This window comes from Tachyglossus aculeatus, chromosome X1, assembly GCF_015852505.1.
Source record: "Tachyglossus aculeatus isolate mTacAcu1 chromosome X1, mTacAcu1.pri, whole genome shotgun sequence".
NCBI classification, from domain to species: Eukaryota; Metazoa; Chordata; class Mammalia; order Monotremata; family Tachyglossidae; genus Tachyglossus; species Tachyglossus aculeatus.
The window spans coordinates 4,418,948-4,441,671 of record NC_052101.1 but is presented as its reverse complement, the minus strand read 5'-3'; the positions used below and the strand labels follow the sequence as shown (position 1 = coordinate 4,441,671).

The 22,724-nt window shown below is 43.3% G+C and overlaps 1 protein-coding gene across 1 annotated transcript in view; it reads left to right on the top strand.

The window, feature by feature from the left end:
- Nucleotides 1-22,724, top strand: part of DCDC2C (doublecortin domain containing 2C) — a 116,082-nt gene that overhangs the window by 62,186 nt on the left and 31,172 nt on the right. The window contains exons 7-9 of the mRNA XM_038740249.1: nt 4,214-4,340; nt 5,227-5,327; nt 8,882-8,953. Of these exons, the coding sequence (XP_038596177.1) occupies nt 4,214-4,340; nt 5,227-5,327; nt 8,882-8,953 (300 nt within the window). The remainder of the gene's footprint in view (nt 1-4,213; nt 4,341-5,226; nt 5,328-8,881; nt 8,954-22,724) is intronic.

Here is a 22,724-nt window from a genome sequence, read left to right as displayed (position 1 = left end):
ACACAGTAAGCACCTAATAAGTACGACTGACGGGCCGACTGAATTCATTCATTCAATCGTATTTATTGAGCGCTTACTGTGTGCAGTGAATGAAGGTATAGAATGGAGGAGGGAAAGGTTGGAGACAGGGAGACCAGAGAGGGGGGCTGAAGCAATAGTCTTGTCAACAGCAAGACCGGAGCTTGTGCCAAAGTGGTGTTGGTTCGTGTGGAGGGGAAAGGGGTGGATTTGGATGTTGTGAAGAAAAAAAAACAACCTGCAAGACTTTTGCAGTGGACTGGCTATGCATACAGATCATATTTGAAAACAGCTCAATAATGATTCCAGGTAGGCCTTTGGGGGTTAACATTTTCCCGAGTGATATATGGAGTCTGGCTGGCTTATATTTCTGTTCTGCTTTCAAAAGGCCCTCAGATATTTTAGCAAGGGGCACAAATTAAAAAAAAAATATTCAGTGAAGACCGACTTGAGTTACAGAACTGCTCGATGGGGGGAGAGTGAGGCTAGAGATAAAAATCGTGTCATTCCTGTGGAATAATGTGTTTGAATTCTTCTAACACCTGGCAGGGTGATGAATTATTCAAATCCTCCTTTACTTCATCTTTTCCTTCAAAGCGAATGTTCTATATGTTAGCTTTTCCCATCATTTTCCATTTCACACAGATACAAGAAGAAATATACCTTTATAATTTCAACTTAACCATGGTTTAACCATGATATTTGCTAAGCACTTAATAATAATAATAATGATAATAATAATAATAATGTTGGTATTTGTTAAGCGCTTACTATATGCCAAGCACTGTTCTAAGCGCTGGCGTAGATACAAGGTGATCAGGTTGTCCCACGTGGGGCTCACAATCTTCATCCCCGTTCTACAGGTGAGATAACTGAGGCACAGAGAAGTTAAGTGACTTGCCCAAGGTCACACAGCTGACAAGTGGTGGAGCCGGGATTAGAACCCATGACCTCTGACACACAAGCCTGTGCTCTTTCTACCATGCCATGCTGCTTCTCCTGTGTACCAGGCACTGTATTAAGCGCTGGAACAGAGAAGCAACGCGGCTTAGTGGAAAGAGCCTAGGCTTGGGAGTCAGAGGTTATGGGTTCAAATCCCGGCTCCGCCACTTGTCAGCTGTGTGACTTTGGGCAAGTCACTTCACTTCTCTGAGCCTCAGTTACCTCATCTGCATAATGGGGATTAAAACTGTGAGCTCCATGTGGGACAACCTGATCACCTTGTATCCCCCCAGTGCTTAGAACAGTGCTTTGCACATAGTAAGCACTTAACAAACACCATTATTATTATTATTATATAAGATAATTGGGTTGGACACAGTCCCTGTCCCACCTAAGGCTCACAGTCTTAATCCCATTTCACAGATGAGGTAACTGAGGCCCAGAGAAGCTGAGTGACTTCCCCAAGGTCACACAGCAAATGTTTTTTGGAGTCGGAATTAGAGCCCAGGTCCTTTGACTCCCAAGCCTATGCTCTATCCACTAGGCTTCACATTCCAGTGATCAAAAAGCAGGCTTGGGAGAAGAAATCTTTTTCAGGATCTTTATCCCCAACGTGAAATCTTTTTATTTGTCAGGTACATTCTGGCTCTTACTAATGATTATGATTATGATCATCAATCATCATCATCATCAATCGTATTTATTGAGCGCTTACTATGTGCAGAGCACTGTACTAAGCGCTTGGGAAGTACAAGTTGGCAACATATAGAGACAGTCCCTACCCAACAGTGGGCTCACAGTCTAAAAGGGGGAGACAGAGAACAAAACCGTGCTTTGCACATAGTAAGCGCTTAACAAATACCATTATTATTATTATTATTTGAAACTTGAATGGCCTTTTTATATTTGCCCAGTCCTCGGCTTCACTTGGACAATTGCATCCTCTGTTGTCAGTTAACTCTGGGTCCCCCTGATCTTTGAGCTCGAGCAAACCAGGACCACCCATCCCCTCCTCCCACAGCCCCCCAAACCCACCCAGGTTCAGAGTGGACTTGGATTTTATCCAGAACCCCAGTCAATCCATCAGTGGCATTTATTGAGCGGTTTCAGCTGTCCGAGCAGTGTACTAGATGCTTGGGAGCTTGGGAACTCTAGCCCTCCTCTCCCTCCCTACCGGGAGCTGGGCTTGGGATACTAGGACCCCGGGAGATCTCTGTCTCTGGAGAATCATGGGGACACCTGAAAAATCATTACCTGGGTAATAATCACCATGTGAGGAACCGTGAGGGGAGTCATTTCCCCTTGGGAATTTTCCCTGTGGAACAGCATTCCCGGGCATTCCTGGGAGAAGCCACGTGGCCTACTGGATAGAACACAGGCTTGAGAGTCAGAAGGTTTTAATCCCAGCTTTACTGTGTGGCCTTGGGAAAGTCACTTCACTTCTCTGTGCCTCAGTTCCCTCATCTGTAAAAGACTGTAAGCCCTCTGTGGAACAGGGACTGGGCCCAACCTAATTTCCTTGTATCCAGTCCAGTGCTTAGGACTGTACCTGGCACATAGTAAGCGCTTAACAAAATACCAGAAGAAAACCAAAAACCAAGCTACGAGCTTCCAGTCAAATCACCTAAATGATATGTTTTTTAACGTCCTGGTTTGAGATAGTCCGTTGGTTGAGAAGCAGCGTGGCTCAGTGGAAAGAGCCCGGGCTTTGGAGTCAGAGGTCATGGGTTCAAATCCCGGCTCTGCCAATTGTCAGCTGTGTGACTTTGGGCAAGTCACTTCACTTCTCTGGTCCTCAGTTCCCTCATCTGTAAAATGGGGATGAAGACTGTGAGCCCCCCTGGGACAACCTGATCACCTTGTAACCTCCCCAGTGCTTAGAACAGTGCTTTGCACATAGTAAGCGCTTAATAAATGCCATTATTACTATTATTACTATATGATTCTTACCCAGATATATGAGGCAGAGATATGGGCTTGCTCCAGTTTGGCCTTTGACTTTAAGCCTTCATTCTTCGTAAGCCATAACCAGGAGTATGGATTGAGTGAGTACAGTACACAGGTTGCTGTGTGCAAAACGTGTTGCATAATAATAATAATAATGGCATTTGTTAAGCGCTTACTACGTGCAAAGCACTGTTCTGAGCACTGGGGAGGATACAAGGTGATCAGGTTGTCCCACGTGGGGTTCACAGTCTTCATCCCCATTTTACAGATGAGGTCACTGAGGCACAGAGAATTTAAGTGGCTTGCCCAAAGTCACACAGCTGACAAGTGGCGGAGCCAGGATTTGAACCCATGACCTCTGACTCCAAAGCCTGGGCTCTTTCCACTGAGCCATGCTGCTTCTCATAGAGCACCGTCCTTAGTGCTTGGGAGCGTTCGATAGTATATATGTATATATGTTTGTACATATTTATTACTCTATTTATTTTACTTGTACATATCTATTCTATTTGCCCCCTCCTTCCTCTCCCCCTCGTCCCCCTCTCCATCCTCCCTTCTTACCTCCTTCCCTTCCCCACAGCACCTGTATATATGTGTATATATGTTTGTACGTATTTATTACTCTATTTATTTATTTTACTTGTACATATCTATTCTATTTGCCCCCTACTTCCTCTCCCTCTCCTCCCCCTCTCCATCCCCCCCACCACCTTACCTCCATCCCTTCCCCACAGCACCTGTATATATGTATATATGTTTGTACGGATTTATTACTCTATTTATTTATTTATTTATTTTACTTGTACATTTCTATTCTATTTATTTTATTTTGTTAATCTGTTTGGTTTTGTTCTCTGTCCCCCCCTTCTAGACTGTGAGCCCACTGTTGGGTAGGGACTGTCTCTATGTGTTGCCAACTTTTACTTCCCAAGCGCTTAGTACAGTGCTCCGCACACAGTAAGCACTTAATAAATACGATTGATGATGGTGATATCTATTCTATTTATTTTATCTTGTTAATATATTTGGTTTTGTTCTCTGTCTCCCCTTTCTAGACTGTGAGCCCACTGTTGGGTAGGGACCGTCTCTATATATTGCCAACTTGTACTTCTCAAGCGCTTAGTACAGTGCTCTGCACACAGTAAATGCTCAATAAATACGATTGATTGATTGATTGATTGATTAATAGTATTAGAAACTGCGATCCCTTCCCTTCATGAGCTTAGAGTCCAAACTGGATTCTGGGTGGGTGAAAACTGTGCACTGTTGCCTGCTGCGGTTTTACTCTCAATTCTGTCTTTTCTAGGAAGTGAGTGAAATTTATCCTCAGAAACCTGAAAAGACTGTAACGAAAAAGGAGAACTCCGTGTTTTATGCCAAGAAGGGCCAGAAGCAAGGCTTTTCCAATCATTTAGTCACAGAAAAAAATCCAGGTAATAAGAAGCAGCCAACAAGTGCACTTTAGCACAACTGTAGTGTTCTTTCTCAGGGGTCCCTATTAGCTAAGGGCTAGTGGTCACTTTGCAGAGTTTTCTATAAAATCAAAGTTGTTTCTTCCTAAAACCCCCAGTATTTTCAATAAAATGAAATAATGGAGCCTTGGGAAGGTCTCCTAGATTCACCGAAGCATCAACAGTTGAACATACGAGAGTAGATAGCAGGTGTTTTATTGGGAAGTCCCTGAAATTCTATTAAGAATAATTGTGGTATTTATTAAGCGTTTACTATGTGCTATGCACTGTACTAAGTGCTGGGGTGGATACAAGCAAATTGAGTTGGATACAGTCCCTCTCCCACGTCGAGCTCAGCGTGGCTCAGTGGAAAGAGCCCGGACTTTGGAGTCAGAGGTCATGGGTTCAAATCCCGGCTCTGCCAATTGTCAGCTGTGTGACTTTGGGCAAGTCACTTCACTTCTCTGTGCCTCAGTCACTGCATCTGTAAAATGGGGATGAAGACTGTGAGCCCCCCGTGGGACAACCAGATCACCTTGTAACCTCCCCGGCACTTAGAATAGTGCTTTGCACATAGTAAGCGCTTAATAAAGGCCATCATTATTATTCTCTGTGCCTCAGTTGCCTCATCTGTAAAATGGGGATGAAGACTGTGAGCCCCCCGTGGGACAACCTGAGCACCTTGTAACCTCCCCAGTGCTTAGAACAGTGCTTGGCACATAGTAAGCGCTTAACAGATACCATTATTATTATTAGTCCCAATTTTACAGATGAGGGCAGTGAGGCACAGAGCGGTGACCTTAACTGTGACTGCCATCTTTCCCCTTGGTGTCCTGTCATTTTGATCCTTGTTTTCATTGTTCCTCAGAAGGGGGTGTGTTCAAAGCCCGCACTCCCAGGAAAGAAGTCCAAGGAGCACCCTACGTCAAAGACGACAAGCACGTGCAGATCGATGTCCCCATTGATCAGGTAACGGTGGGGTAGATTTTACCATTGCCCAAATTGCAGGAGTTCAAGTTTGTGGTCTGTATTTCCATTTTTTCCATAGGTTAAAAACACCCAAAACAAATCAACCCCACATTTTTCTGCCAGAGGGCAATGACATAAGCTTTGTGATGGGGCAGAGTCTGTTCAAGGAGAGAGGTATTGTGGGGTATTGGGTTTGTCTCCCAGACTCACCCACTCTGCTCTCCATCTACTTATCATTTCATCCCCTCATCTCCCAAATTCTCCTTTTCACCCCTCCAGCCACTGGTTGTGGCCTAATCCAACTCCCTCCCATGAATCTCTCTTCCTCTTTGCTTCTCTTTCTTCCTTCATCCCTCTGCCCTTCCCCGCTCATATCCTCCTTTCATTCCTTCCTTCTTTTCTCTCTCCCTCCTTTTTTTACTCTCTCCCTCTCACCTCTTTCTCCCTTTTCTTTCCAACCCCTTTCTCCTCCTCTCCCCATCTGCATCACCCCCTTCTCTCTTCCCTCTTTCTCTCTTCCCCCTTCTCTCTTCCCCTTTTCTCTCCTCCCTTCTCTTTTTCCCCTTTCTCTCTTCCCCGCTTCTAATGATAATAGTACTAATAATGATGGTATTTGTTAAGCACTGTTCTGAGTGCTGGGGTAGATACAAGGTAATCAGGTTGTCCCACGTGGGGCTCACTGTCTTCATCCCCATTTTACAGATGAGCTAACTGAGACACAGAGAAGTTAAGTGGCTTGCCCAAGGTCACAGAGCAGACAAGTGATGGAGCCAGGATCAGAACCCACGTCTTGTGACACCCAAGCCCACACACTTTCCACTATGCCTCACTGCTTCTCTCTTCCTCCTCCTCTCTTCCCCCTTTTCTCTTACCCCCTTCTTTCACCTCCTCCAGGAGGCCTTCCCAGACTGAGCCCCTTCCTTCCTCTCCCCCTCGTCACCCTCTCCATCCCCCCATCTTACCTCCTTCCCTTCCCCACAGCACCTGTATATATGTATATATGGTTGTACAATTTATTACTCTATTTATTTATTTATTTATTTATTTTACTTGTACATTTCTTTCCTATTTATTTTATTTTGTTGGTATGTTTGGTTCTGTTCTCTGTCTCCCCCTTTTAGACTGTGAGCCCACTGTTGGGTAGGGACTGTCTCTATGTGTTGCCAATTTGTACTTCCCAAGCGCTTAGTACAGTGCTCTGCACATAGTAAGCGCTCAATAAATACGATTGATTGATTGATTGATTCTTTCATATCTCCATCTCTCTCTCTTCCCCATTCTCTCTTCTCCCTTCTCTCTTTCCCTCCTGCCTCATTATCCCCTTCTCTCATTCCCTTTTCTCTTCCTTCTTCTCTCTTCCCCCTTCTATCTTTCCCCCCTCTCTTATCCCTTCCTCTCTTGCCCCTTTCTCTCTTGCCCACCCCCAGTACCTCAGTTTATCAACTACCTCAATGCCTGATAGGCACCAATAATCAAATTTTGGTTTCTTTCTCTTCTCTTTTGAAACAAGAAGAACAAACACTGAAAAATCTTTTTGCTCAATGAACTTTTTCTACAGTTTCTTTTTTAGTAATCAATCATTTATCGCTCTGTGGTTCTATTTTTGACTCCAGTTATTTTTGAATCCTCTAGTGTATTTTTTAAGTCTATTATACTTTCTCAATATGTGCTTCCATTTCCTCTTAACATTTAGAACACCCTTTTAACATGATCTCTCCTTCCATAAATTCTAACACGCTGTGGATTCTTGACATAAATTAACCAGAAGGCGAGATTACTGATGTTTTCTTTTTCTCAAGATCTCTTCTAGCATTTATGAACCATCTTTATTTCACACTTCAACCAATTACTTTATGCCAAATCCTTCACTTGGAATCTCCTTTTTTTTTTCTTTGAAAACTTCTCTGGGATTTGATTTTTTGAGTCACATTTCACCACCCTACTTAAGGAGTAATTTTGACCCTACTATGGTTTATTGGTGTTAGTTAGGATAATGCTTATGTTACTTTCCTGCTGAAGCTAAAAGTACATTTGAAGAGAAGGGAAGCAATCAATCAATCAATCGTATTTATTGAGTGCTTACTGTGTGCAGAGCACTGTACTAAGCCCTTGGGAAGTCCAAGTTGGCAACATATAGAGACGGTCCCTACCCAACAGTGGGCTCACAGTCTAGAAGCAGCATGGACTAGTGGATAGAGCTCAAGCCTGGGAGTCAGAGGAACCTGGGTTTGAATCCCGGCTCCACCAATTGTCAGCTGTGTGACTTTGGGCAAGTCACTTCACTTCTCTGGGCCTTAGTTACCTCATCTGTGAAATGGGGATGAAGACTGTGAGCCCCCCAAGGGACAACCTGATCACCTTGTAACCTCCCCAGTGCTTAGAACAGTGCTTGGCACATAGTAAGCACTTAATAAATGCCATTATTATTATTATTATTATTATTATTATTATTATTATTTAACGTCTCTAGACTTTGGAAAGAGTCAATATGGGGAGAACTCTATTCCTGGAATTCATACCGTTAGCCCACTGTTGGGTAGGGACTGTCTCTATATGTTACCAATTTGTACTTCCCAAGCGCTTAGTACAGTGCTCTGCACATAGTAAGCGCTCAATAAATACGATTGATGATGATGATGCTGATACCAGGGTCATTCCTTGAAGCAAGATGAATCACTCAGTGATGGTTCCGAAGTAGAACTCGTAAATCGGAAGTGTATTGCTAAGAAGAAATGGATTATGTCTTCACAGCAAACTCAAGGGTCATTGTGGCAGTAGTATAGCCCTGGTGGTCCTACCCTTAGACAGCCCATTGACACCATCCGATTCATCCCAATGGTAGAGTGTTCAGTTAAAAGCGATGTGTCGCCTTGAACCGGGAGGAAGAGCCAATAATCAGCATTCGCTCTTCTCCTCAGAGCGCCGATGAGCCATGAAAGACGGGTAAAAACAAATGAAGAACTATGGATTCACTGGGCTGAGAGGAATGGGATCAGCCAGGCATTTCACTCAAACAAAAGACTCATCAAACACTGTCTGTTGAAGGAAAAAGCAAAGGATTCCCCCAGGAATGGGCTATGTAAAATAACTAAATCAGGGCTGGTGGCCACAGGCATCTCTAGACATCTTTTAGACTGTGACTGTTGGGTAGGGACTGTCTCTATGTGTTGCCAATTTGTGCTTCCCAAGCGCTTAGTACAGTGCTCTGCACATAGTAAGCGCTCAATAAATACGATTGATTGATTGATTGATTGATCTCTAGAAGGGAAGCCCGGATTTTATGTCTGTAAAAGACCGCATGGTGTGTGTTCAGATGATTGTCCTCATTAAGCCTCTCGGAGGAGCGTCATTATTTTGACAGTCAACATGCAGCGGCATCTCGAGTATTTTCTGTGGACATTTGGACGATCTTGCTGTGTCCATAGTGGTATCCAGAAATAGAAACTCACTTGCATTACTAAGGGACCTAGCTATGTAAAATCATCTCGACTGAGTAACCTGTTTCTTTAGCAGGCTTCCCATCTAAATGGCACAAATTTCTTTTCCCCCTCCAGATGCCAGCTGAGATGGTCAAAGATGAAGAAGACACCAGTGAGGTAGTTGCCACTCCTAGCAGCGACAAGAAGGTGAGTCTGGTGGGTTTCCTTACTATTTCAGAGCAAATGGCGATTCTCTGGCAACTTTGATGTATTCCTCACATCCCGAGTGTTGGAGGGTAGCGGCAGGAAAAGGGGCAATATATACTGACGTGAGATTCCTCCAGGAAGCCTTCCTTGACTAATTTCTCATCTACTCACCCTGTTCTTCTTCCCTTCAGTGCCACTTCTGCACCTGGAACCGAACCCCGTAATCCCTTGTTTACTCCCCTCCCACAGATTTATGTAAATATTCTGAAATTCTGCTATGTCCCCTAACCCCCATCTATTTTAATATCTGTCTCCCCATTTAGACTGTTAGCTCTCTGCGGGCAGGGATCATATTTACCAACTCCGTTGTTCTACACACCCATTACGGTGCCCTGCACACAATATGTGCTCAATAAGTACCAATGAATGATTAATATTCCTATACAGGACCACTTCACTTATCTTTTATTTTAATGTCAGTCTCCCCCCATGAGATTGTGTGCTTCTTGAGGGCAGGGATCATGTCTAGCAACCTTATTGTACTCTTCCAAGCACTTAGTACAGTGCATACAGTTGGCACTCAATAAATACCATTCATTTTTAAATGAACTCAGGTCATTTTCATTTCCTGGACAGAATTTTTTTTTCCTTAGGAGTGCACATCTCCATTTTGGCCTGCGTCGATTCAAGTTTGGGGAAAAGTGGGTAAACTGAAGTCAATAATTCCAGATTCCACTTCAGATTTTAACCATTTCCTGGACAGAAAAGCAAGTTTCAAATGGCAAGTTAGGGGTCTAGTCTCTGGTTTAAACGAGAGCAAAACAGAACATTTAGGTGCTCTTATTTTAGCGCACATTGTAAATAATCACAGATTTTCATTTGGGGAAACTCTACACCTTACTTGGTGAAATCCTAGGAGTTTTAGATATACCTGCTCTGTATATGACAGTAGCAACAGATTCAAAATACCCAATTCCTGGAGAGTTGAACATTTGTTTTCAGGTTCCTCTATCCTATTTTGAGATATAATGTAATATCAACATTCTGTATGTTGCAGTAACACAGCAAGCATGATTGTATGTTCTTCTCGGTGTCAATGCCACCAAGTAATCTCTGACACAAAAGATTAATTCATTCATTCAATCATATTTATGGAGCGCTTACTGTGTGCAGAGCACTGTACTAAGCGCTTAGGAAGTACAAGTCGGCAACATATAGAGACGGTCCCTACCCAACAACGAGTTCACAGTCTAGAAGGGGGAGACAGGCAACAAAACAAAACATGTAGACGGGTGATATGACTCGAGGACATTTTATTGAATTCAATCCAACACACATTTCATTGAAAGAGTAGAGTAAGTTACTTTTCCTAACTCAGTTGTGGATTTTTTTTTTTTTTTAGCCTGGAGTCGTTTTTCTTTAACAAAGAAGCTGGATCTAATGGTAGTAATAATATTTATTAGGCGCTTACTGTATACAGAGTATCATACGGGGTAGGGACTGTCTCTGTATGTTGCCAACTTGTACTTCCCAAGCGCTTAGTACAGTGCTCTGCACACAGTAAGCGCTCAATAAATACGATTGATGATGATGAGGATACTAACTGCTTGGAAAAAATGCACGAGGGATGATTAGACTGAGTTACCTGCCTCCGAGGAACTCATAGTCTAAAAATAGGGTGGGATGGGGTTTGGAGACAGAGTAGGAAAGGTGAAATAGCATAAAGACAAAACAATATAAAAGGATGGAGTGCAACAAGTCTGGTGGGAAAGGGGATTAGGAGAAACTTTAGGGCACTCAATTCTTACTATGCTTACTATGTGCAGAGTACTGGTCGACTTCACAGTGCTGCCCGGATTATCTTTCTACAGGAGTGCTCTTGGTGTGTCACGCCCCCTCCTCAAAAATCTCCAGTGGTTGCCTGTCAATCTCCATATAAAACAAAAACTTCCCACTCTCGGCTTCAAGGCTGTCCATCCCCTCGCCCGCTCCTACCTTTTTTTTTTTTTAATGGCATTTGTTAAACGCTTACTATGTGCAAAGCACTGTTCTAAGCGCTGGGGAGGATACAAGGTGATTAAGTTGTCCCATGTGGGGCTCACAGTCAATCCCCATTTTACAGATGAGGTAACTGAGGCTCAGAGAAGTTAAGTGACTTGCCCAAGGTCACACAGCAGACATTTGGTGGAGCCGGGATGCGAACCCCTGACCTCTGACTCCAAAGCCCGTGCTCTTTCCACTGAGCCACGCTGCTTCTCCCACCTCACTTCCTCACCACCTCACTTCCCTTCTCTTCTTCTCCAGCCCAGCCCGCACCCTCCGCTCCTCTGCCGCTGCTCACCTCCTCACTGGGCCTCATTCTCGCCCGTCCCGCCATCGACCGCTGGCCCACGTCCTTTCCCAGCCTGGAATTCCCTCCCTCTGCCCATCCTTCAAGCTAGCTCTCTTCCTCCCTTCAAGGCCCTACTGAGAGCTCACCTCCTCCAGGAGGCCTTCCCAGACTGAGCCCCTTCCTTCCTCTCCCCCCCGTCCCCCTCTCCATCCCCCCATCTTACCTCCTTCCCTTCCCCACAGCACCTGTATATATGCATATATGTTTGTACATATTTATTGCTCTATTTATTTATTTATTTATTTTACTTGTACATATTTATTCTATTTATTTTATTTTGATAGAATGTTTGGTTTTGTTCTCTGTCTCCCCCTTTAGACTGTGAGCCCACTGTTGGGTAGGGACTGTCTCTCTCTATATGATGCCAATTTGTACTTCCTAAGTGCTTAGTACAGTGCTCTGCACACAGTAAGCGCTCAATAAATATGATTGATGATGATGATGATGATGATCCACCAAGCTAGTTCTCTTCCTCCCTTCAAAGCCCTACTGAAAGCTCACCTCCTCCAGGAGGCCTTCCCAGACAAAACCCCCTCTTTTCCTCAGCTTCCCCTCCTCTCCCCCATCGCCCTGACTCACTCCCTTTTCTCTATCCCCCTTCCCCACCCCACAACACTTGTGTATATATGGACATAGCCATAATTCTATTTATTTATATTAATGCTTGTTTACTTAACAACAACAATAATAATAATGGCATTTATTAAGCACTTACTATGTGCAAAGCACTGTTTTAAGCACTAGGGAGGTTACAAGGTGATCAGGTTGTCCCACGGGGGGCTCACAGTCTTAGTCCTCATTTTACAGATGAGGTAACTGAGGCCCAGAGAATAATAATAATAATAATAATGATGGTATTTGTTGAGTGCTTACTATGTGGCAAGCACTGTTCTAAGCGCTGTGGGGAGACAAGGTGATCAAGTTGTCCCATGTGGGGCTCACAGTCTTAATCCCCATTTTACAGATGAGGTAACTGAGGCCCAGAGAATAATAATAATAATAGTGATGATGGTATTTGTCGAGTGCTTACTATGTGGCAAGCACTGTTCTAAGCGCTGTGGGGAGACAAGGTGAACAGGTTGTCCCACGTGGGGCTCACAGTCTTAATCCTCATTTTACAGATGAGGTAATTTAGGCCCAGAGAATAATAATAATAATAATAATAATAATAATAATAATAATAATAATTAATAATAATAGTATTTGTTGAGTGCTTACTATGTGCCAAGCACTGTTCTAAGCACTGGGGAGGTTACAAGGTGATCAGGTTGTCCCACAGAGGGCTCACAGTCTTAATCCCCATTTTACAGATGAGGTTACTGAGGCCCAGAGAAGTGAAGTGACTTGCCCAAAGTCACACAGCTGACAAGTGGCAGAGCCGGGATTTGAACCCATGACCTCGGACTCCAAAGTCCGTGCTCTTTCCGTTGAGCCACGCTGCTTCTCTTACTTGTTTCGATGTGTATATATCTATAATTCTGTTTATTTCCATTGATGCTATTGATGCCCGTTTACTTGTTTTGATGTCTGTCTCCCCCTTTCTAGACTGTGAGCCCACTGCGGGCAGGGATTGTCTCTGTTGCTGAATTGTACTTTCCAAGCGCTTAGTATAGTGCTCTGTGCTCAGTAAGCACTCAGTAAATATGATGGAATGAATGAATGAATGAATACACTACAGCAGAGTCAGCAGTCACAGATTGAATGAATGAATTCCCTGCCCATGACGAGCTTACAGTCTAGAGGGGGAGGCAGACATTAGTATGAATAAATAAGCAATTTATAATAGATCATTTTAAAGTTATGGATATAATATATCATTTAAAGTGCTGTGGGGTTGGAGGTGGGGCAAATATCAAATGTCCAAAGGTCACAGATCCAAGTGCGTAGATGACGCAGAAGGGAGAGGGAGGTATTTATTTTGTTAGTGATGTACATATAGTTTTAATTATCAATCAATCAATCAATCGTATTTATTGAGCGCTTACTGTGTGCAGAGCACTGTACTAAGCGCTTGGGAAGTACAAGTTGGCAACATATAGAGACAGTCCCTACCCAACAGTGGGCTCAATTCTATTTGTTCTGACGATTTTGATACCTGTCTCCATATTTTGTTCTGTTGTCTGTCTCCCCCGTCTAGACTGTGAACCCGTTGTTGGGTAAGGACCATCTCTATATGTTGCCGACTTGTACTTCCCAAGCACTTAGTACAGTGCTCTGCACACAATAAGCGCTCAATACATACAAATGAATGAATGAATGAAAAGAGGGCATAATCAGGGAAGGCCTCTTGGAGGAGGTGTGACCTTAATAATGCTTTGAAGGTGGAGAGAGTGGAGAATCTTTGCAGAGGCTTTTTTTAAATAATAGCGTTTATTAAGCACTTACTATGTGCAAAGCACTGTTCTAAGCACTGGGGTAGTTACAAGGTGATCAGGTTGTCCCATGGGGGGCTCACAGTCTTAATCCCCATTTTACAGTTGAGGAAACTGAGGCCCAGAGAAGTGAAGTGACTTGCCCAAAGTCACACAGCTGACAATTGGCAGAGCCGGGATTTGAACCCATGACCTCTGACTCCAAAGCCCAGGCTCTTTCCACTGAGCCACGCAGGCGTTGACAGTAGTACTAGTGGGTTGCGAGCCCTGTGTGGAACAGGGACTGTATGCAACCTGATTATCTGTATCTCCTCCAGCACTTAGTACAGTGTCTGGCACATAGTAAGTGCTTAACAAATACTACAGTTAAAGCAGGGGACTGTTAGTAATGATAATAATGATAATATTAATGATGATGGCACTTATTAACTTACTATGTGCAAATCACTGTTCTAAGCTCGGGGGAGGTTACAAGGTGATCAGGTTGTCCCACGGGGGGCTCACAGTTTTAATCTCCATTTTCCAGATGAGGAAACTGAGGCACAGAGGAGCTAAGTGACTTGCCCAAAGTCACACAGCTGACAGTTGGCGGAGCCGGGATTTGAACCCATGACCTCTGACTCCAAAGCCCGGGCTCTTTCCACAGAGCCGTGCGACTGTTGCCAATTTTACTTCCCAAGCGCTTAGTGCAGTGCTCTGCACATAGTAAGCGCTCAATAAATGTAATTGAATGAATGAATGACACAAAAGCAAATTGTAATTTGCAGCCTGGAAAGGATTTTCTTAGGTAAAGACTCTTACTGTCTGTTTTTAATGGGTTGTTTCAAACAGAGCAAAGCTTAACCTCTTCCATTAGGGATAGATACTTGTTTTGGTAGCACAGAAGATGAATTATGGTTCGAATGATGTTATCTTATCCATCACCCCTCCTTTCAATCAATCAATCATATTTATTGAGCGCTTACTGTGTGCAGAGCACTGTACTAAGCGCTTAGCACTGTACTAAGCGCTTTCATCTATTGAAGAAAACTATCTATTTTATTTTATATTTTTATCTCCAATCATCATCATCATCATCAATAGTATTTATTGAGCGCTTACTGAGTGCAGAGCACTGTACTAAGCGCTTGGGAAGTACAAGTACAATCCCTCTGTCACATTTTTCCCTCCCCAAATCTGACAGCTCACAGCTCTCTCCACATTCAACTATTTCCTGAAATCCCACCTTCTACAACAAGCTTTCCTCAATTCATTTCCCAAAGCTGTAAAAACTTGCCGGTCAACTCCAGCGCTTATAAAGTCGTTTTTATCCGGGCTCGGAAATATTGCATATCTGTTTATTCAATTGCACAGTGCTGTTTAGTTTGATTATTTGCAAACGTCGATAGGTCTGCCTCTCCAGTTCATGTAAGCTCCCTGTGGATAGCCCCCTGTGTCGTTTTGATGAAATCAGTCACTTTCCCACCGCCTATTACAGTGCACTGTAATCTGCCTCGAGAAGATGCTCAGTAGATACTAATGCTACGGCTATCATGGGTCATGGGTCGTGGGTTCAAATCCCAGCTCCACCAACTGTCAGCTGTGTGACTTTGGGGAAGTCACTTAATTTCTCTGTGCCTCAGTTACCTCATTTGTAAAATGGGGATTATTTATTTATTTATTTTACTTGTACATATCTACTCTATTTATTTTATTTTGTTAATATGTTTTGTTCTCTGTCTCCCCCTTCTAGACTGTGAGCCCGTTGGGTAGGGACCGTCTCTATATGTTGCCAACTTGTACTTCCTAAGCGCTTAGTCCAGTGCTCTGCACATAGTAAGCGCTCAATAAATATGATTGATTGATTGATTGATTAAAACTGTGAGCCCCCCCATGGGACAACCTGATCACCTTGTAACCTCCCCAGCGCTTAGAACAGTGCTTTGCACATAGTAAGCACTTCACAAATACCATCATCATTATTATTGTCATTCATTCATTCATTCAATCGCATTTATTGAGCACTTACTGTGTGCAGAGCACTGTATTAAGCGCTTGGGAAGTCCAAGTCCATTCAATCACATTTATTGAGCACTTACTGTGTGCAGAGCACTGTACTAAGCGCTTGGGAAGTCCAAGTTGGCAACATATAGAGACGGTTCCTACCCAACAGCGGGCTCACCACTGTGCCACTTCTCACTCAGGAGAGATGGTCTTCGAAGCGGAAATTTTTCTTTCCAAGTCAGTGGCAGGAAGGGACAAGCAACTTGGTAAGCAAAACTTTAGAGTCTGGAGAGCCGGAATGTCATCCCGTTTACAGCTGAACTTCATTTGGGGCTCCCACGATTCCCACTCAAGAAGAATTCCGAATCAGAAGTCACACCGTGCTTGGAGTAAGTTGTTTCATCACTTGGAGGTGTTTGCTACTTGAAAATGAGTCTGATCCTTACCAACATCTTCCAGGTTATGGTGATGCAGTCTGGCGAGAGCTACGTAGCACATTGTAGCTTAGAGGATGAAAATTGATTTCAGGAAAGTAGTAATGATGGTACTTATTCAGTTTGTACTCCATGCCAAGCATCGTGATCAGCAGCTGGAAAGAGCAGAGAACTGGAAGTTGGAGGAGCTCGGTTCTAATGTTGGCCCGGCAAACTTGCCTGCCGGGTGACCTTGGGCAACTTTCTTAGAAACACTGGGCCTCAGTTTCCTCATTTATAAAAGGGGGATTCAGGGCCTATTCTCCCCTCCTCCTTGACTGCGACCCCACCTGTGTCCATTCTGCTTATGTTGTATCTACTTGAGCACTTAGTGGGGTGTTTGGCACATAGTAAGCCCTAAACAGATACTATTGTTCTCCTTCTTATCCCTACTATTGTGTAGGTTTGTTCATTCATTCATTCATTTTAGACTGTGAGCCCACTGTTGGGTAGGGACTGTCTCTATATGTTGCCAACTTGTACTTCCCAAGCGCTTAGTATAGTGCTCTGAACACAGTAAGCGCTCAATAAATACGATTGATGATGATGATGATTCATTAATTCATTCAATCGTCTTAATTGAGCGCTTACTGTGTGCAGAGCACTGGACTAAGCACTTGGGAAATACAAGTTGGCAGCATATAGAGACGGTCCCTACCCAACAGTGGGCTCACAGTCTAGAAGGGGGAGACAGAGAACAAAACATATTAACAGAATAAAATAAATAGAATAAATATGTGCAAGTAAAATAAATAAGTTTGTTATGGGTAAGGAATGTGCCTGCTGATTCTGTTGTGTTGTACTTGCCCGAGTGCTTAGTTCAGTGCTCTGCACATAGTAAGAAGCGGCATGGCTCAGTGGAAAGAGCCCGGGCTTTGGAGTCAGAGGTCATGGGTTCAAATCCCGGCTCTCCCAATTGTCAGCTGTGTGACTTTGGGCAAGTCACTTCACTTCTCTGGGCCTCAGTTACCTCATCTGTAAAATGGGGATTAAGACTGTGAGCCCCATGTGGGACAACCTGTTCACCTTGTATCCTCCTCAGCGCTTAGAACAGTGCTTTGCACATAGTAAGCGCTTAATAAATACCATTATTATTATTATTATAAGGTCTCAGTAAATACCATTGATGGATTGATATTATGGCGTATCAAGATGATCAGATTGGACTCTGTTGCTGTCTCACATGGGACCTGCGGCCTCAGAGGCAGAGAGAAGGGGTAATTTATCCTCACTACATTCATTCAATTATTCAATTGTATTTATTGAGATCGAGATTTATTAAATAATAAAATTATCATTTATTTATTCATCGCAAAGCACTGTAATAAGTGCTTGGGAGAGTATGATATAACGTGAGACATATTTTCTGGACACAGCGACCTTCTACAGACCAGAGAACTGAGGACCAAAGAAATTGTGAATTGTCCAAGGTCGCACAGTGGACCAGTGGCTTTGCAGGGACTTGAACCCAAGCCTCATGACTACCGGTTGCATGCTCTTTCCACCAGACCACCCTGCCTCTCCGTTACTTTATAGGTGGTGCTTCTGACGAGTCTAAAGATCCACACAGCTGTAGGAATGCGTGTTCTGCTCATTTGTCACTGAGAAGTTGGGATAATTTGCAATTTTACTTTGAGACTGTCTCTCGGGGGCACAGAGGTACCTAGGCTCTAAGGGTTTTGCTTTCATTTTAGAAGGATAGGAGATAAAATAATATTTTAAACGGTGCTTTTCACCTTCAGAAGGCTTTACCAGCATCAATTAGCCATTCCTAATCAACCCTGACCAAATGAGGCACTTGTAGCGTTCTTTTTTGTCTCCTAAACTAGATTTTTATCGGCATTAATTAACTAATTTGAATAACCCCTCTGTGAGATAATAAAGATGAAAATCATATTTCCCTATTTCATCCCCTTCTAATTACATTGATGGCAAACCACTTTAATGCTTGCGAACTAACAAAAATGCCTGCCAGCCTCTCACTCTTTGTACTTTGATTTCTTTGCTCTTTCAACGGAAAAATGAAGTGAAAGTAAAGCAGGCATTGTAATAGTCCCAAGGCTTGATTTTTTTCGTAGGAAACCATGTTAATGAGAAAGTAATTAGTCTACAGTGGGTGTTCAGTAAATAGTCATGAATAGTCATGAGAAGCATCATGGCCTAATGGAAACAGCCCAGACCTGGGGGGTCAGAGGTTCCTGACGTTCTAATCCCAGCTCTTCCTCTTGTTGGTTGTGTGACATTGGGCAAGTTGCTTCTCTTCTCTGTGCCTCAGTTACCCCATCTGTAAAATGGGGATTAAGTCCTTCTATACAGGAGAGGGACTAAAGTGGGGCCAGACAGCCCAATCTTTTTTTCTTTTTTGATTACTATGTGCCAGGCACTGGGCTAAACGCTGGGGTGGATGAAAGTTAATAATAATAAATAATAATAATAGTGGTATTTGTTAAGCGCTTACTACATGCAAAGCACTGTTCTAAGCTCTGGGAAGTTTACAAGGTGATCAGGTTGTCCCACGGGGGGCTCACAGTTTTAATCCCCATTTTCCAGACGAGGTAACTGAGGCACAGAGGAGTTAAGTGACCTGCCCAAAGTCACACAGCTGACAGTTGGCGGAGCCGGGATTTGAACCCATGACCTCTGACTCCAAAGCCCGGGCTCTTTCCATTGAGCCACACTGCTTCTCTAATCAGGTTGGACACAGTTCCCGTTCCACATGGGGTTCACGGTCTTAATCCTCATTTTACAGATGAATGAACTGAGGCACAGAGAAGCAAAGTGACTTGTCCCAGGTCACGCGGCAGACAAATGGCAGAGCAGGGATTAGAACCCAGGTCTTTGTACTCCCAGGCCCCTGCTCTCTCCACTAGGCCATGCTGCCTTGGCTTCATTCCTTATGGGCGGTGGGCACTGATACCTCCATCTCCCTCCATCCTTCTCTTCCCCCAATCAAGAATATCTGTTCTTCATAACAGGTGCCCTTGGAGCCAACTGGATCCCCCCCGGTGTCCCGGGAATAGGGATGAGTTGAGGTGACTCCTTCTGGAAGTTTGGGCTAAACTGGAACGCTCCCCCAAATGTGCTGGACCATTTGACAGCCCTTCCCGCCTCCAAGCCCGCCTAAAATCCCACCTCCTCCTGCAAATCTTCCCCAGTTGGTTACCGGCAAATGAGTTGTGTCACCCAACATTCACCTCCGGTTCTTGCCCCTGTTTATGCCCGTTATACGATGTTTATACCCATTATTAGCGCTTGTGGGGTAGGGACTGTCTCTATATGTTGCCAACTTGGACTTCCCAAGCTCTTAGTACAGTGCTCTGCACACAGTAAGTGCTCAATAAATACTATTGATTGATTTTGTTTGGTTTATATGTTTTGTTTTGTTGTCTGTCTCCCCCTGCTAGACTGTGAGCCCACTTTTGGGTAGGGACCGTCTCTATATGTTGCCAACTTGGACTTCCCAAGAGCTTAGTACAGTGCTCTGCACACAGTAAGCGCTCAATAAATACGATTGATTGATTGTGTGCCTGTATGTGCATATTTGATCCAATGACTATTTCATTCTTTCAGATTCTAATTCTTATAGATGTTTTTATGTTTACCTGTTCTGTTAGATTAGAAGCTCCTTGAGAGTAGGGAATGGAATTGGGATTCTATTGTACTTCCCCAGGTGCTTAATATAGTGGATTGCACTCAGTAGGTGCTCAAGAAATATTACTATTATTCCTCCCGTTTGTCCTCCTCCTGGTCCTGAGTCAAATCGAAGGGGTTTCACTGATGCCAGGACTGTAGTGAGCTGAATAATTATTAGGCTCACGTGGCTCTGGATTGTGAGCTCTTGGTTGGGGAATGTGTTTAATGTTGTATTTCATTCTCCCAAGCGCTTCATACAGTGCTTTGCACACAGTAAGCGCTCAATCAGTGCAATCGAATGACTGAATGAATGGTGCTTTTGGAAAACATAAAAAATTCACTTCTGTAACGGCCGATTGCGGCACGCTTTTATGACCACACAAAAAAGTGGAGCCTCTGAAGATACTGAAAGTTATCAACACCTACATAACCCTGTTTCTCCTGTTAGGGAGAGGCATTGATGCAACTGAGCTTGATGCAATTTGTTAGAAAGTAAATGAAAATAGGCTGGGATAGATATTAGTATAATCTCTGGTGCTTTCACACTCTACCCTTCTCCCAGAGTAGGAAACAAAATCCAGGGAAATTGGAAACCATTAAGGCGTTTCGTAATAGGTGTCTCGGTTCCCTCTGAAAGGCAATGAGAAATTTGTAAAGTAAAATCCCCTTTAGTAGTACTACTAATAATAATTGTGATATTTGTTAAGCACTTACTATGTGCCAGGTACTGTATTAAGTGCTGTGGTGAATGCATTAAGTAGCCCTGATTTGTTATATGGGTCTCCATTCTAACAGCACCTGTCGTGATGCGAATGGAGTTCAGCGTGGCAATAAAAATTCAGTTTCAAAAGCTCTCCATTACTCTGCAGATTTGTGAGCTAGCAACAGACACCAAAAGTGGAAAGAAAGTTCTCTTAAAACTATTTATTCGAAGGACAATATGACTGTTTTAGCTGAGCAACATTCTTCCACAGGAGGGAAAGTAAACTGTTTTTGAAGCATGTTCCATTTTCATAATACAGCTCTGCCTCCTTCAAGGGAATTTGGAGACTAAAAAATGTTTCAATTTTTAATTGTTTCTTTTAAATGATCAAGTGATTTTTGCTATTTTTCCACTAGAGTTCAAGCTCCCTGCTGGATGCAATGTGTTATTTCTGCTCTGGGTTTCCCAAATGTCTAGTACAGTGCATTGCATCTAGTACAGTCAAAAATACTCAGTCAAAACTGCTGCTATGATTTTTAGGAAATAATGCTCTTCCAATTATTACTATTATTTTCCCCCCCTCTCTCTCCCAAACATCTTCTCTTCATCCCATCTCCCTGGAAAGTGACAGCTATCTGTGATAGAATACGACCCCAAAAAGCTGTCCCGTTGGTCCTGACATTGTAACACAAAACTGTGCACTTCAGTCACGGTCTTAGAGATTTTGCATATTCAATTTCAGGATATAATTTGGTATAATGCAGTCAATAGATTTCAATATTTAGATTATGTCCAGTCGACTGGGCTTGAAGATTGCTAAGCAGAGTCATCTTTCATTTTATTGGAAAGGGGCTTAAAAGCAAATTGCCTATCAGTTGTTTTTAAAATAAAAACTTTAAATCGCAGGCAGATGGGATGGGCTAACTCTGAATTGCTTGGGTAGAATGTTGCTTTGTTTTTGAAGGCCCTTGAAGTCTCAGACAGTGGCTTTATCTCTGTTCTGTTTCTTTTATCCTATCCTACCCTGACTTCTGCATCAGTTTCCTTACTGAGCTCCCTGCCTTCTTTTTCTCCCCACTCCAGTCCACGCTTCACTCTGATGCCCATATGTTGCCAACTTGTACTTCCCAAGCGCTTAGTACAGTGCTGTGCACACAGTAAGTGCTCAATAAATACGATTGATGATGATGATGATGATGCCCAGAACACTTTCCTAAAAACTTTCACTTCACGTCTCCCCTTTCCTCGAGAACCTCCAGTAGTTACCCTTCCACCTCCTCATCTAACCGAAACTCCTTACCATCCTTTTTATTCATTCCTTTAATTGTATTTATTGAGTGTGATCTGCTTTATTCATTCATCCAGTTGTATTTATTGAAAGCTCACTGTGTGCAGAGCACTGTACTAAGCGCTTGGAAAGTATAAATCGGCAACAGAGACGGTCCCTACCCAACAACGGACTCACAATCAATCAATCAATCATATTTATTGAGAGCTTACTGTGTGCAGAGCACTGTACTAAGCGCTTGGAAAGTACAAATCGGCAACAGATAGAGACGGTCCCTACCCAACAACGGGCTCACAGTCTAGAAGGGGGAGACAGACAACAAAACAAAGCAAGTAGACAGACATCAATACCATAGAACAATAGAATTATTGTTCATTATGCAGCTCTCTACAATTAATACATATAATAATTAATACATTGAATAATATTTAAAAGAAACAATTAAAAATGGAAACATTTTTTAGTCTCCAAATTCCCTTGAAGGAGGCAGAGCTGTATTATTATACATCATTAATAAAGTAGAGTAATAAATATGTACAAATATTCACAAGTGCTGTGGGGAGGGGAAGCAGGGAGGGCAGAGGGAGGGAGTCGGGGCGATGGGGAGGGGAGGAGGAGCAGAGGAAAAGAGGGGGGCTCAGTCTGGGAAGGCCTCCTGGAGGAGGTGAGCTCTCAGTAGGGCTTTGAGGGGCTTTAAAGCCCTTAATTACCTTGCCCCCTCCTATCTCGTTCATTTCCTCCTACAATCAATGCCAACCCACCCTCTGTACCTCGATCTCGTCTTTCTTGCTAATAATAATAATAATAATGATGGCATTTATTAAGCACTTACTACGTGCAAAGCACTGTTCTAAGCACTAGGGAGGTTACAAGGTGATCAGGTTGTCTCACAGGGGGCTCACAGTCAATCCTCATTTTACAGATGAG